The 17,376-nt window shown below is 42.4% G+C and overlaps 1 protein-coding gene across 4 annotated transcripts in view; it reads right to left on the reverse strand.

Annotated features, from left to right (window-relative positions):
* KIF16B (kinesin family member 16B) overlaps positions 1-17,376 on the reverse strand; it is a 307,106-nt gene that overhangs the window by 124,065 nt on the left and 165,665 nt on the right. For all 4 annotated transcript variants that reach the window (XM_025400350.1, XM_025400349.1, XM_025400348.1 and 1 more), the window contains exons 16-17: positions 12,439-12,521; positions 10,571-10,659 (exon numbers count right to left, since the gene is read on the reverse strand). In XM_025400350.1, coding sequence (XP_025256135.1) covers positions 10,571-10,659; positions 12,439-12,521 — 172 coding nt within the window. The remainder of the gene's footprint in view (positions 1-10,570; positions 10,660-12,438; positions 12,522-17,376) is intronic.

The following is a 17,376-nucleotide window of genomic DNA, read 5'->3' on the forward strand; positions in this document are numbered from 1 at the left end:
CTGACCTTGACAATTCAGCTTTCGATTGCACGGTTATAAAATGGCTGAAGCAAAATGCATCCTACCACTCAGACAATACAATCTGAAGTAACTGAATAAAGGCACATTGTTCTTTGAATTCAAGGGCTCATCTCCCCACCTACTTTGAAAACAGAAAACACCTGAAGCTCTTCAGTTAAAGTGGCTCACAGTGGAATAATATTCAAGGACAAAAGGAAGAAAGCAAAGTCTGTAATTAACACTAATCTCAGTTAATGGAGGAAGAAGCCCACTTCTTTCAGTTGCTTTCATCACATGTTCCCCAAGATTGTGTATCTTAACAAGCTATTTAAGGCAATCTATAGCCAACTGTAAAGTTAGTAAATGGTCCATAAAAATGCAAAACAACTGAGACCAAAAACTGGAGAAGAAACCAGCCTTGCAGCAAACTAAACTTTTGAAAAATGGCAAGGCCCAATAAAATAAACCAGCAGAGATAAACACAGTAAATAACCATCAACTAAAACACAGGCTAACTACCAAATTACCAGCAACATAAATACTGCCAACTCCATGTATAAAATGTCCATGCTCAAGGTCAGTAAGAAAAAAAAAAAAAAAAAGGATAAGACAATTTATAAAGTAGCAGCGAGTGAGCGAGAAGAGGAGAGAAAAGTGTGCTTGCAAGGGAATGTGGTCTTCTTCCCTCCCAGGACACGCAGTGGGGACCATGACCTCACATGAAGGTGCAAACCTTGTTGAGAATATCTCCAGCTACCAGTAGATTCTATTTCTGAAGCCCCTTCTACATTGTTAGAAAGCAAAGGGGAAAAGTGCATTCCCCTTAGTTCATGTTTATTAGACATCTACGTTCCAAGGATGCTGCTGTGCACTAAGTAAACAACAAACTAGATTCTATGTCTGTTTTCTGGAAGTGTGCAGTCATGGACAGCAAAGCTAAGGCTCAGTACAACAATGGGCATACCCCTGTTATTGGTGTCTTCTTACTTTCTCCCTAATGTGATGTATTCATCCTCCCAGTTTAGTGAAGGCAGAAAGGAGGTGAAGAAGGAAGGGAGAGAGGGAGGGAGGGAGGAAGATATGAAAGAAATAGGGAAGGAGTGGGACACAGGGAGGAAAATGAAACTATTTCCTTTCATATAATTGTTGTCATCTGGGGAGAAGCCCTTACTATCACTTTGGTGCCGTTGGCTTTTTGTATTCAAATCCCAGGACTCTTCATTTGGAATCTAGTTCTTTCCAGCTTTATATTCCAGAAATCCATTTCCATTCTTAATCTGAAAGTACCAGGAAGGCTGATGCTAATCTCATAGAGCATTCTAGTATAGCAAGTAACTCAGCACAGAACGAATTAGGAGCTTGGTGAGTCTTTCTTGATGACCAGGATGCCCAGGGCTTGCTTTTAGAGATAGCCACTGTTTGCCAGATTCCCTAGACTCTAGGGCCTGTGAATACAGCCTAGAACTGTGTCTAGGAGGGCGTAATTATATTGACACATTCAACACTCTAAGAAGGCCCATTTTCAGCTTGAAAAACAAAATAAAAAGGATAGTCTCATCTACCAGTGGGAATGGTGGTAATATATATATAAACATTCTGTAGAATAATTTGTGAATATGCAGCGAGAGCCTTAAAACTATATGCACTCTGGCCTGGCCATTCTACTACTACTTCCTCCCCACTGAGGAATTAATCATGGCAAAATGCAAAGATTTAGCTACAAAGCTCTTCAGCCCAATAACTTGTGATAGTTAAAAATGAGATAACAAAATGCCTACCAATAGAAGTTAAATAAGGTATGGAAGGGGTCCCCAATCCCCAGGCTGCTGACTGGTACCAGCATTCGATTTGCACAGGAGCGCGAACCCTATCATGAACTGTGCACACGAGCGATCTAGGTTGTGCGGTCTTTACGAGACTCACCTAATTATCTGAGGCGGAAGGGTTTGATCCCAAAACCATCCATCCCCCTCCTCTGTCCCTGTCCCTGGAAAAACCATCTTCCACGAAACTTGGTCCATGGGGCCAAAAAGGCTGGAGAGCGCTGAGGTAGCGAACAGTCATACAATGGAATATCATATGGACATTAAAATAATGTGAAAGAATTTATGAAAGAAAAAAATAATAAGTGCAAAAAACTTGCAAGTCCAACATTAATCCATCTTGGCACAAGATATAAAATATAAATGTATATATATAAATGTGTGCACATACATAAATGTGTGTGTACATCTACAATATTAATCCATCTTGGCACAAGATATAAAATATAAATGTATATATATAAATGTGTGCACATACATAAATGTGTGTGTACATCTACACAAGGAGAGGCAGAGACAAAGAAAGATGGACAGTGGAAGAAACAGGGGTATAGGCTGGAAGGTACAGTAACATGTTAACTGCAGTCACTTCTTTTTTTTTGCTTGTGATTTCTCAATTTCCCATAATGAACACATTAAAGTAAAAAATACATTTAAGTATTACTCATCCGCCTTCTTCCCCGATCATCGGTAACTTCAGACCATCCTCTGAGTTAGGGGCCTTCCGTGGCTGCGGGGTCTGCACTGGCCCTGATGCTAACCAAACCCCCTCAGGCTGCTGCACTCCTTGGATGACGCTCCTCCAATGGCTCGCCAGATACAGGTTTGATCTGATTTTTGATATTTTTTAGTTTAACTGGGTTTGAAAGCTAGGTGTTTCTCCTCTTTAGAATTTAATTATTCAAATACATCCATTTAAATGGGCTCACCACTGGTTAGTGCTCAGAGGAGGCTAATGCGCCAGTGAAAAATTCTTTTATTTTCAAGACTGAAATGAGCTTGGAAGTTATCTAATTTTGCTTTGAGCACTTTGAAGAAGCTGTGAAAGCTTCTGCAGCTTGCCAAATGAGCCGCCTGTTTGCAGTCTCAAAGCAAGGCAGAGGAGGCCCGAGCAGTCGGCTTGGTTTCTTCTGAAAGACGCTGCACCAGCTGAGGAGGAATGTTTCCCCTGCAGGAAAATTATCTCCTGGCAAAGACCCTGGCTGGGCACCTCTCCAACGTGGAGCTAACTCCCAAAGGAAGTCACCAGGCTTCTCTGCCTAATCCCAAAATTCTCTGGCACCAAGTATCACACATGTGTGCGTACAAATCACGGCTTCCAGGGAGCTTGAGGTGTGGGCCAGCAGTAATTTCCCAAACTATGTTCCAACTCTATGTGCCCAGTCAGGCTGATATAATGTTCTTGGGGAACAAGAACTTTGCTTTTAAAACTGCAAATCTTACTATAATTCAGAGCACAGGGTATTTTTTTTTAGACATGGGCTGTTTGGAAAATTAGTAGATGGCCTACTGAACAAAGACAAAATTCACACTGCTCTGAAGATAACTTGGCGCTTACTGGATACAATAATTTGCAAACCAGTCATTCTTTTGGAGAGCTCTGTTCTGGGAAAAACTGAGTACCACGCAGCAATTTTTCAGTCAATTGCAAAGAACACACTCAGGTCTACACAATACCAAAGAAACCAAGAGGTATGGTCATTGTAATGCCACCAAATGTGTAGAAACACATCTGTGTGGGTGAGTGACTCACAAAGATAGGGGCCAAGTAATGTGGAGATAGGAAACTGCACAGGGACCACGAACAAAAGACCTGGGCAGACCTGTGAGAGGGCAGACACATCCTTTGTGCTGAGAGCACATCTGCTGGCCAAAACCTACAAGCTCAATGAACATTTGTGAGGTGCCCATTCTTTGGGGTCTTCTGGAGATTCAAAGGTAAATGAGGGACAGTGCCTGCCCTCAAGAAGCCTAAATCAATTAAATACACAAACATCAAATGAACGAATTTGGAAAGAGCTAAGACACACGAATGCACAAAATGCCTGCGAGAGGATACACAGGAAGCACTTAGCTCCAACTGGTAATGCACAGAAAGCTTCCTAAGGATACGACTCTATGCTCAGCTTAAAAAAGGAAGATGACTGACCAAGGGAAGAAGAAGGGGAAGGAGTCACAGACAGTGTTACAGGTGCAGTGGCCTGGAGAGAGGTGTGACCCACGTAAATCAGAGGATAAAGTTTGGGGTGGAAAATGACTGAAAATAACATTGGAGAACAAAGTCAGAGATGATCAAGTTGATGCTTGGAAGTCACCACCTGGTAGGTACTGAGGGGGCAGGCCAGATGCTGAGAAGAGGAGGAGGGGGTGACCAGGAAGGGCTAAGGAGGTGTGGTGAGCTCCTTCCTCAGGTTCATGGCAGGGACAGGACTCCAGGGGCAGGCCCACAAGTCTTGCCTGTGCCATCAGATAGAGAAAGTCAGGAATCACAGTGGGAACCATGCCAATCAGAGCTCTGCAACATTTGCTGCTCCTCATGTATTGACCCCATTGTCCATTTAAGGAAAAAAAAAAAATCTGTCCTACATGTTCTTGGTAGTGATGGGCAACAAGATTTCCTAGAGTGAAAGATCGCTATATACTTGCTGAAGGTGGGGGCAACAAGAGGAAGAGTGCTAGGAAGACAAAGCACCCATGCGGAGCCAATTAGGGAAAGAAAAAAATTCCCAAGGGATAGAGTGGGTGATGACTCAACCTACAGGAAAGCAGGTGGCTGCAGAGGGACCTGGGCAAGGGAGGGGAGGCCCAGCATCGTTAGGCAGAAGCCAGCATGAGGGCTTAGCACAGAGAAGGAGGAGGCCAGGAGGCGCGTGTGTTTGTGCATGTTGGGGGGGGCAGGGAAGCAAACATTCAATAAGCACCTGCTTTGTATTACACAACAATTAAGAGGGTCAGCAGCTAGTGTGGCCTAAGAGGGGGGAAAGTAATAAAGAGCAGAAGAAAGCTCTCAAACAAGTCTGTTTGAGTAGGAGGTGCCATCAATGCTTTTGACTCCTGTTAAAACTTGTCCTGGAGAGGTGATAAGGCAAACATGGGGTTAAGGGTCTCCAGACTCCGTACTTCTCGGCAGGGCTTAGTCACCTGCTGAAGCTACGAGACTGCTCACAGGGCTTGGTGACTACATAGGTGCCCTAGGAGGTGACTTAAAATGAGATGCGATGCATTGGGAGCATGGGTCTGGGGTGACATGTGCAGCTTGCCCTAATTTAAAGACCTTCAAACTCATCCAAGTCTGGCATGTGCAAAGATAATACTACCACCGTCCTGATTTCTGACAGGCTTTACAAGTGTCTTCCCTGTTCACTAAATCATGCTCCGAGATGACTGAGCCTCGGTCTGTCTCAATCACTCAAGCCCCAGCACAGGGATGGACAAATGATGGGCCCTCAAGCACCACTGAATGAATGAGGTAAAATGGCAGGGCTGTGAACATCTATTTTATCCAACACGGGGATCTGCCTTCATCCTCCAAGTGGAGAAATGTCGCCTTTGACAGGCCACACAAACCCGAGCTTTTTCCATGGGGTGTCTGATCACTGACGGAGTCACAGTCACTTACAGGAGAAAGTTCAAGGCCCGGGGCCTAGTTTTTCAAGGTTGTACTCATTATCCTCCCTTCCTCCTGACAACCTGCTCCTCCTCCTGCCATATTTCTGTTTCAGCTGAGTGGCATGTAGCACCCAACCAGTTACTGAAGCCAGAAACTGCAAGTCAACATCTTTTCCTTCATTATATCCCATATCCAATTCATCATCCAAACCTCAGGACTTCCTGCCCTGACTATCTCTGCAGCTCACCCTTCTAGGTTCCTCCCACTGCTGCCTCAGTTCAGGCCCTCACCTCTAGGATCCTTGTGAGCTTCTCCAGGACTTGTGCTGCCTAGCCAGTTCCTGAGAAGTCAGAGCAATGCCTTTCAATGCAAGGATGAATGATCATGCTTCTTCCTAGCTACAGGCACTCCTTGGACTGACTGGGTTTTGAGAAACATGCAAATGAGCTAGTTGAACTGAACTTGGCAGAACATGAGAGAGGTCATGTAATCATCAGGAAATCCATCCAGGATAGATTTACGTTAATCATTTATTTACTATACTTACTGGGGGAACTACATTTTGAGATTTTCTTTCTATATTTTTAGATACCATTTTCAACGTGGGACACTTGAGAAAACAGAAGAAAATAAAGATGAAAAGAATACAATAAGATACTGCCTCACACACATTTTGATGTGTACTATAAAAACAGAAAATCACAAATGCTGGTGAGGATATGGAGAAACTGGAACCCTTGGGCCCTATTGGTGGGAATGCAAAATGGTGCAGCTGTTGTAGAAAATAGCATAGCAGTTCCTTGAAAATTAAAAATAGGGCTACCATATGATCCAGCAGTTCCACTTCTGGGTGTGCACTCACAAGAGTTGAAAACAAGGACTCCGACAGACAGTTGGACACCTATGTTCACAGCAGCATTATTCACAATAGCCAAAAGGCGAAAACAATCAAAGAGTCCATCAACAGATGAATGGATAAACAAAATGTGGTATTATCCATACAATGGAATACTATTTGGTCATAAAAAGAAAGGAAATTCTGACACATGCTCTATTGTGGATGAACCTTAACTAAAGACATTACGCTAAGTGAAATATGCCAGTGAGAAGAGGACACACACTGTATGATTCTACTCACATGAGGTACCTAAAGTGGTTAAATTCATGGAGACAAAAGTTGAGTGCTGATTGTCAGGAGTTTGGGGGAAGGAGGGAATGGAAATTATATTTAATGAGTACAGAGTTTTAGTTTTGCAAGATGAAACTGGTTGCACAGTAATGTCAATGCACTTCACACTACTGAACTATACACTTAAAAGTCATTACCACGGAGAAGAACGTTAACTGAAGATTGGGCCCTAGAAACCCACCCCTCAGGCACCTAAAATTCATAGGCAATTACTTTCTACAGCAGGTGGCAAGTTGAAGGGGTCTGGGAACCAGAAAGAAAGAAAGTATGATGAAGTATTAAATAATTTTTATTTGCATTTGTGTCAATGAGTAATGCAAGGGGTAGCATGTGTACTTGAAGTCAGGTGAACAGGCTGCATAATGGCAGCGTCAGATGCATCCAGAACCAACTGTAATTCCGTCCAAAACAGATTGCTTCTCCTGAATTCTCTGATTGCCTTGGCCTAGTTCTTCATTTCAAGACGAGGCCCTCTTCCCACCTATGGCTTAAAGATCCTGAACATGATTTTGAGATTATTCAAGTAACTGCAGTATCCCCTGGGATTAGGCAAACAGATTAGCCACAAAACCACATTCCTCTGCATAATATGTCTCATTCCACTTATTTGGAACATCCATGCCCAAAGAAATTTTAAAAGCCTTTCCCAAAGGGACTCATGTGACTTACTAAAATTTTATTCTTAATCTGTTTACAAAATTTGTATTAAGCATGTTATGTGAATGACATCTTATACAGAAAAGAGTAACACAAGGCCCCTGACCTTAAAAAGCTTCCATTCTAACAGGAAATATACATAAGCAGAATTCTTACCCGACTGCTAGCCTAGGCCTGCCCTCCCTGGCTCCCCCATCTCAGGGAAGAGTGTACCACCTGCAGCAGCTGTTGAAGCCTGAATCCTGGGAGTCACTCTTAATTCCTTGATTCCACTTTGCTCCACCCCTACGGCTGAAGTGCAGACCCAAGCCACTATTACCTTTCACTTGGACCGAGGAAATAGCTTTTTCTAAATGGTCTCCGGCTTCTATGCCACATTCTCCAAATGGCGTACATCCTAATATTTGTATTAAGTACATTTTCAGGTTACTCCCTTGCTTAAATCATTCTAGTGGTTTGCCAGCTCTCTTAAAAAACAGTCAAACCCCTTCCAATTGCCTGCATGGCCCTACATTAGCTGGCCCTTGACCTCCCCACCCTCACTTGTACCACTCTTCTTGCTTACTATATCCCATCTACTCTGGCCCTCTCTTCACTTCTCATTTTGAAGCCATCACACTTGCTTTCTCCTTCTGTCTCAATGCTTTCCATTCTCCCCCTTTCTGTTTTATGAGTGTCGTTTTCTCTCCATGTGAGTCTCAGACCAAACATCCCTTCTTCAGGCAGCCACACCTGATCAAACAGTGTCCTAAGACATTTGATTTCATTTTCACTTTCTGGATTTATTTTTAAATTATCTGTTGATTGTATCTCTCCTCCAACAGGCATGCAAGCTGACCTTCTCGGGATTACTGGCAATGGTGCCCCTGTCCTAGAATCCTGACTGGTTCATACAAGGCATTCAGAGAGGATTTGTTGATAGATGAGTGTATGTTACAAAGAAGACAAAATAAGGAGGAAAGAAATGGAGTAATGTACAGTGAAGAGGGGACATTGATTTTTGGTTTTGGGGAAGAAAAGTCAGGAATCGCTTCCACAGCAGAGATAGTCTGTACTATGCCCTGGAGGATGAGTAGGTAGCCAGGCAAAAATGTATCCTAGTCTCTGGAACTAGCAAAGGAAAAGCCCCAGAAGCACAAGCTTGTCCACCTGTAACTGACCAATAAAAACAACAGTGGGAAGCTGGAGCTCAGAACACCTGGAGAGAAGCCCGCAGACGAGCATAGACAGTGGACAGCCCACGTGACATGGTACAGGCTGGAACTTTATTTTTTAGACCATGGAAAGTCATTGAAAAGTTTTGAGGATGAAAACTGGTACACTTTGACCTGCATTTTGTAAACACTGAAAAAAACTATTTGAACTTAAATCTAAAAACAAAGAATGACATTACTTTTAAGAGAGGTAGACTTTCTCCCAAGTTTTATGAAGAAAAAAGAAAGACTTCCATCCCATGTGTACATGTAAGGCAAAGAGGGGCCTGTGGCAAAGGAAAGGCTGACTGAAGATCACGTTTTGGTTTCCAAAGACATTCAATAGCCATATTACATTAGCAAATGGTTTCAGATTAAAAGGCACCACCACTGTGGAGGATAATAACGGTTGTATCTGGATTCCAGGATTAACTAACTGGGTCCTGGGCCAGGAGACACATCCAAGCCCGCATTCTTCATATCATAGGACAATTTAACTAGACAAACAATATTTAAGAGACAAGATCACACCATTTAAGCTGAAATTAACACTAAAGATCTGTGTATTATATTAAACTTAAACATGAGCAATTCCATCTCAGTCACAATAAAAGGCAACTGCTAAAACTGCTGTTAAAGACCTACAACAAAACGTGCCTTCCGAAGTACTTATCATTTAGTTGCTCTGAGAGTGTTCTCCCATTTCAGAGGTCTGACTGACATGGCTGATTTCAGGACAGAATTATTTAATGAGCACAACTTTCCTCAATGACCATATAACAAAATGGAAAGATCAAATGGGAAAGACAAAGGCTGACACAAGGGAGTCAACTGCTGGTGCTTCCAGAAATCCTGGAAAGAGGGGGGCGCCCAGGAGTCCACAGCCACAGGGCTGTACTACCTGGCTTTTTTCTTAAGTTCAGGCAGGTGTTGGATTTGGGCTTTAGCTTGCTGGCCCATAAAATAAGGAATCCAGAAATGTGATCAAAGATCCCTCCTATGACACTGAAGAAATTACTTGCAGGTGTCTGCTTTCCACAAACCAGAACATTGGCTTGGGCTGAAGGAGTGAATGGCTTTCAGCACATGGCTCGATGTTTGCGAGAAATCTCAGGGTTGAGGGTGAGGGAGTAATGGAAAATGGAACCAGTCTCCTAACTGCAGTAAGGCAGGAGGTAGCAGAGTCAAAGCACGGGTGATGGAATCAGATAGACCTGGATACATGCCTCAGCTCTGACTGTGAAACTGACGGAGAGCAAATGTATAAACATTTCCCCATATGTAAAATGGAAATAGGTTTGTGAGAACTAAAAGAGAATTAAAAGATCAAGGTTCTTAGCATAGTGCCTGGCATACAGTAATTACTAAATAAATGACAGTTCTAGACAATGTTGTTCTTGTTACTTTTTTCTCACTTATTCAGTCATTTGATTTACCTCCATTATTTTACATGAGATTATCCTGGTAGGAAAGATAAAACTATGGAACCTCACACAACCAAAAAGGGCCCTCAAAGTTCCCTGTTTTTAGGCATTTTCATTATCACTGTCACTTTATTGATGAAGTCACTAAGGACGTGAGTTAAGCTGACTGTCCAAGGTCACCCAGCCACTAAGTCCATTTAAAACATTCTCATTTGTACTCTCAGTAGTCCCCTAGTGTTTGAAGTAGTAAAGATAATTTCCTGCTCTACTGGATGGCCTAAGAATCAGGCGGCCTCTGTTATTACAAATAATTTATAAAATAAGATAAAAGTGCGTAAGCCAAAGGGATCATGCACTGAGTAATCAAAGTGCCAACTCTAAAATATTAGACAGTTATGAAAATGATAATGAAGCTTGTAACAACCCTTATAATGCTTATTATGCTGTTAAGCAAAAAATCAGAAAATGCAAACTGTTTATGTTGTGATTATAACTAAGTAAAATTATGCACATATATAGTAAGGGCTGGAAAGGAACTCGGAAAATGACGGCGGCTGATTTGATAAGGAGGCGCCGTTGCAGAAGTTTTATTTTTATCTTGTGACTATAATGGAGTTGGCACAATAAATGCAAAAGTGATCGTCACAGGGAAGGAGATGCTGCTGTTCACTCACCCGGGGTTATACAACATGACTGCAGACAGGTTCTCACGGGACTTCGAGAGGTCGGTCATGGACAAGCTGAAGGAGGACAGAAGGCCACTCTAAGGGCAGACACAGGGCAGAGTGGTTACCTTAGCAGAGGAAAAAAGGTCACTGCTCTGGACTCATTGCTTCCAACATGTGAGAGACAATGAGGTACATATGCTCCTACTTAACACACACCACAATTAACTGATCTATCTGAGGAAAGCAGATCAGGGCAACAAGACCCTGATACGGCCGGGCGCAGTGGCTCAAGCCTGTAATCCCAGCACTTTGGGAGGCCGAGACGGGCGGATCACGAGGTCAGGAGATTGAGATCATCCTGGCTAACACGGTGAAACCCCGTGTCTACTAAAAAATACAAAAAACTAGCCAGGTGAGGTGGCGGGCGCCTGTAGTCCCAGCTACTTGGGAGGCTGAGGCAGGAGAATGGCGTAAACCCGGGAGGCGGAGCTTGCAGTGAGCCGAGATCCAGCCACTGCACTCCAGCCTGGGCGACAGAGCGAGACTCCGTCTAAAAAAAAAAAAAAAAGACCCTGATACATTTCAAACCCAAGCCTTCTGCTAAGTACAGTAGGACCTTGGTCTTCTAGAGCTGGGGAAATTCATCAGGAATTCCACAACCCTGTTGGTCTCCCCTGCCAGTTAAAGTCAAGGAAAGGGATTACAATATCTTTGTCATCCTCCATTACCTGGCAGGCAGCAGTCTCCTGTAATCAGTGATATCCACTCACACTTAGGGAGCGATAAAGATGAAGGCAGGAGAGGTGAAGGGAGACCAAAAGAGCGAGCTTGACCTATTTTGCTTCCATGAGAAGTTGCTGGCAAACATGTTTTTTCCCTCTGTTCCTCTGAAACTGTGTACCAAAAAGGACCCTCTAGGGAGACCCTGGGCTGCAGCAGATAAGAGGCTCCACTGGCTGGAAAAAGCCACCCAGGAGAAGGGTGAGGTCTGCAGCTTTCTTGTTATTTTCCATCTAGGGCACTGGCAACCTCGGGCATCCCTTATAAAGGAGACAGAAATGAGAGGCTGGGTAACCAGTGGTCAAGGGCAAACGCTTCTGGTATTCAAGTCAGTACTGCAGCCAAGGCTCCCCACTTGCTGGCTACGGAACAAGTTAGGGAGAGTTGCTCTTGGTCTGTTTCTCACCTTGACCGGGGGGTGACAGCATGGGGGTATTAACGGCTGCTGCACAGATAAAGTGACAGAATATATGCACAAGTTTAGCACCATTTCTGGTTCATAGAAATGTTAGCTGTAGCCTTTATTATCTTCCTCAGTCTAAGGACCAGCCATGATGTCTCTGAACAGATTTCTTTGCTTCTTTCTCTGGTCCTCAGCTCCCTTCCCCATCAGCACTTAAACTGCCCTTTAGATATCCCCTTCCAACCAAACCAAAGTCTTGCCCAGTTGTCCTAAACCCACCCCTGCCCTTGCTTCCCACCTCAATGAAAAATCTGTTTACTGTGGCTGATTTTGGATTAATGTGATTCCAATTTTGGGTTAATTCCTAAGAGATGCTGATTAGAGAAAGTCACTTTCCACCTAATGCAAAATGATGCCCAATTCCTTGGTGGGAAGGGTGGAAGGCTGAAGAGAAGGATCTAGGAGGGGCAATTTCTCCTTGTCTGCTCTAGAGTTTACTTGCTTGCTCTCTTACTTCATCAGCCAATCATCTGGTGGGAAACAATCTCCCTAGAATCAATCCAGATCACAGAACTACTTTTCCAGTGGTTCTGCACCCCAGAAAGTCAAAACGTTGGGACCAGAGAGACCACCGCCCACTCATCCCCACATCCGATCAGTGGTTCCCTCCTAGAGACGCCGTGTCCCTTACCTTCCTCTTCTCCCTGAGCTTGGCAGCTTCCTTTGGATGGTTAAAGCGAAACATATTGGTTCTTCCCAAGAGAATCACAGCACCTGAGAACATACAAAAACAGTAATGAATTTACAGTAAACAGTGTGGTCAGTTGCCAATATAATAAAATGGAATTCTACGGTTGAAATGTAATTTCCAGTGTAATATAAAATAATAAGGGAAAGTTTTAGTCTCCAAAAGTCTGCTTACTTAAGACAATTTCAAATCTGCAAATACCTTTATTTTTACAGCTGAGTGTCACAACACACATAATATCCTCATATCCATAATATCCAGCAGAAGTGATGAATCTAAGCATTACAACGTATTATGAGATTTAAAACTTAACATACAATTAGACGTTTGATTGTCGGGAAGAAAAAATAAACCAGTTCTCCAAAGAGAGGTAGTATCAAGCAAAGCATATGGTCACAACTTTAGGAATGTTTATTGATGCTGATAAAAGAAATCTCAAAAGAAAAGTGCTTTCAAAAGAAAACATGATGGAATTGGCATAGTATAGATAACTATCACTAAAATCTCCCTCAGAATTTGACGGGAAAGAACTTGTGTAAATTTAAGATCTATTTCCAAATAAAAACACTGCTTCTTGTCAAAACCCTATTAAAATTCCACATCAGACACACAAGAAAGGGTCCTTTTGATTGATGAAAGTCTTTCTTATTGAGAAAACAACTGCATAAGGGGCAAAAGAATTCAAGGGAAATACCCAAGGAAAACAAAAGCATGGGAAGAGGCAAATTTCAGCTTGATGAAGCAAACAAACCCATTCGAGGGTCGCAGCTCTCTAAAGCAGGCACAGGTGCCTGCAGGGCTGCGAGCTCCTTGTCACCAGAGGCATGTAAGAGAAACGATGTTGCAGAAGAGGTTCACTGTCTCTTCTGAAGTCCCATCCATGTATGAGGGGCTATGTGTACGGCCCCAACCATGTATGAGAGTCTACAATGCCTCAGGGCATCAGTGAAGATAAAACACATGTACTGACAGTCAACCATGAAGAATGACATGTGAGTGCTTAAGCGTCTAGCACACTTAGCTGAGTGTGTGATTAAGTGACGAGTGTAGCCCAGAGTAGCTGGGGACAGGCTTCTGCACCAAGGACCTAAGCTGGGTCTCACTGGATAACCAGAGGGCAAAAGGAAGTGTTCCATGTGGGGTAACTGCGGGGAGAGTCGAAGCTATAGACAGGAGAATGGCCTGCTATGTTCAGGACAGAGGAGAGAGTCATGTCCATCCAAAGTTCAGGATGTTTGAAACAGAATCGATACTGGATAGGTGAAATAGACTGTGAAGACCGGAGAACAAGGATGAGAGTTTAGACCAGAGGTCACAAACTGGTGGCCAGAGGAAAAACTTCAGCCTATAGATGTGTTTTTAGTCTTCCCTGTCATGTTTCAAAAACAAAATCTTTAGTTGGCAAGAGTTAAAAGTCCGGAGAGTTCACATAAAAGTCTGGGCACCTTTCTAGCATTCCTTCAAAATTCCTAAGATATGCTATCAGTAGATCTTTGTTTGTACTTGGCAAAAATCCCTGGGCTGCTGAGGGTTGCCTCCTTTGCACAGGTGACCTCTGGTTGACCACAGTCACTAGCCTCTTGCTTGGGTAATATCTTCACCTGGGCCCTGCAGGAAACATCATAATACCAGGTATCTATTCTGGAGCTCAGGCCAGCACATCCACCTGCCTATTCGATGTATCATTTTGGACAGCTCAAGGGAGTTTCAAATTCAATATGGTTAAAACCTAACAGGTTTAAATCACAACCATAGGGAGCAACTGATATGGGTTGGTTTTAGTGGTTGTCATTATTTAGCAGAAACGAAGTCACTATGAAAAGGAGGAAAAGACAGTTTTAGGAGCCCTAGCAGGGCAGCAGCAGATACTATTCACTCTACAATTTGCTTATCCCTGTGATGTAAAATTGCATTTGTATGTTTTCCAATTATGGCAAGGCACCATTACCATGATTAAAAACGGTGTTTCCCATGCCTTTTACGACTAGGACTCAGAGCAGTGTGCCACATAGAAAGCCAAAAGCTAAGCAGCCACATCTAGGATATATGTATATTTAATGCTGTTAAAGTTACATTAGAGATTAATAAAGCAATCACATTCCAGGTGTTAATTACATCTCCAATTCTTCTTTTTTTTTTTTTTTCTGTTAATCAAATGTCTAGCCATGCAAGTTGAAAATTGCTAAAATATGTTAATGGAAAAATAGAATCGAATTGCAGAGACATATTTCAAATTGTATTAAATCATTGCAAATAATCTTGCCACCCAGGTTATTTGCATGAAATGCACATAAAAAGCCCTTTAAGGAGTTACAAAAGAAAGCAAAACTATCCATGACAACTCACTGCTTCCATCTAGATAATGTTTGAGTCAACTGTTTGGCATGTAAAAAGGAGTCCATTAAGGCTGGTTTCCTTCCCTTTCTTCGTCTAAGCACCTGTACTCAACAAACCTGGTGAATTTAAAAATTTGCTTCATTTTTACATGATGCCACTATTTATTCATTTAGCAAATACTTAATGAACACTTACTGTATGCCAGTCGCTATGATAAACATGGGGGATACAGAGTTGAGCAAGTCAGATGTATGCTTTGCCTTTACAGAGCTTTAAAAAACGTCAGAGAGATAAATAATCAAATAATGAAATAATTCCAGAAATAAATGCAAAGCTGCAACTGAAGGAGAACTGTGTCCTGGGCTCAAAGAGCAACAGTGATAAGGGTTTATTATAGGGGAAGCTAGAGAAGGATGTCTTCAAGGGAGGTGGTGTCTAAAACAAGCTCTGAGAACAAGTTGGGGAGAGTGTCTTGTGTAAAAGCAATCATGATCATGATCATGATTGATGGTAATAATGAGGAGGAAGAGGCCACCAAGAATGAGTGACTGGAAGACAACCATGTGGCTTGGCAAAGGAAACAAGGGTGAGCACTGCACCAACATAAGGCTTGAGAAGGAGGGAGAAAGTGAACCAACTCAAATGGTTCAGGATGTAAAGGATCTTGTGTTTTATCTAGTTGTAAGAGGAAGACACTGAAGGGCTCTGTACAGCAGCATAACATGATCAGATTTCAGTTTCACCAAAGATCATTCTTGCAATGGTGACTGAAGAAAGGCCAAACAGGGCAAGAGTGAATGTGGCTAGGCAAGCCAGGTGGCTACTACAGTGGTCCAGGTAAGTGATGATGACTCAGGATTGGGGGAAAGGGGTACCAAAGCAAAGAAGTAAAACAAAACTGGAAGACATGTAGGAGATAAAATCAACATGATCTGATGATGGGCTAGATACAAAGAGGAGAAGGGGGTGAGGAATATGGCTTCTGGGTTCTGGAATGCATCGCTAGTTGGATGGGGAGTGTTCTGCACAGACTGAGAACACTGGAAAAGGACCAAGATGGGGTGGGGAAAAATCATGAGTTTGGTTTTGGACATAATGAATTAGAGACGCATTTGGCAAATGAAAATATGGGTTTGAAGCTCTAGAATAAAAGTCTGGGATGTCAATCTACCTTCCTACCCACTTACCTACATATGTATATACACACACACACACACACACACACACACACATATATAGAGACATATACATACACATACATATGCAGGTTGACTATTCTTTATCCAAAATGCTTGGGACAAAAAGGGTTTTGGAGTTCTGATTATTATTTTTTTATTTCAGAATACTGGAATATATATAATGAGTTATCTTGGAAATGGGACCCAAGTCTAAACACGAAATTTATTTATGCTTCATATATACTTATAGAGAGTCCTGAAAGTAACTTTATACAACATCTTAAATAATTCTGTGAATGAAACAAAGTTAGTGTACAGGGAACAATCAGAAAGCAAAGGTGCCACTATCTCAGCCACCCACGTGGACAATCTGCAGCTGCTTAGCATTACCATCGTTCCTGACTCTGAATTTATATGCTGCTGAGAAGCAATCACCCGGTGATCCATGTCTTTTTGTTAGCATAATGAACAAGCAGGAAATTCACTTGGTGAACTGAAAACAGGGAGGATGCAAGCTTTTGCTTATCACAGCAATTTTACATTTACGCATGCCTGTTGCATTAGCACATCTCAGCACAGTTATTCTGTCCTTGGCACCCTTAATTCCTGTAGGGGTTGCCTCATTGTCTGTAGTCAGTGTCTTTCTAGGGCAATAATGCCAAAACGGTGATGTTTCTTCAGCATTACAGACTTGGTTCTGATGTTAGATTTTCATCAGCAATGACCTTGACATACTCGTCAATAAATTTCTCTGCTGCCTCATAGTAAGCAGATACTTTATCACCACAAATCTTTAAAATTTAAAGCTGTGTCTGTTCCTAAATGTCAGCAACCAGCCTGCTGAATATTCACAGTTTTCTTCAATTTTCAGTTCATTGTGATAGAGTTTTGCTTGTTTTCATGATCAACTTCCCATTAAGTGGCAAGTATTCACTGTGACACTGACATGATCCACTCTTTTAATACACAATTGAGATCTTCACTTTTAGCTTTATGCTATGTTTTTCTATTTTCCATTTATATGTATTTATTACTTTGAGCATAGAACTTAGCCTTCTGTTTCTTCAGGTCATATATGATGGCCACTTCAACACTATACTCTTCTGTAAGACATTTCACACTTAACACCACCATCCTGTTTCTCTAACAGCTTTACTTTCTGCACTACAGATCAACATAAATTGTTCCTGTTTCTTATCACTGTTGTCTACGGCGTAGCTGCAGATCTTTCTGACATGTTCAAACATTAGCTTTACAGCACAGAGCAGAGAATAAGTAAGGAAAAAAAAAGTCACAGTGAGTAATGCATGCAGGTCTTGGCCCTGCGCAGGGTTATCATGGGGAACATGCTATTGTCATGTATGGC

This window comes from Theropithecus gelada, chromosome 10 (assembly GCF_003255815.1).
Source record: "Theropithecus gelada isolate Dixy chromosome 10, Tgel_1.0, whole genome shotgun sequence".
NCBI classification, from domain to species: Eukaryota; Metazoa; Chordata; class Mammalia; order Primates; family Cercopithecidae; genus Theropithecus; species Theropithecus gelada.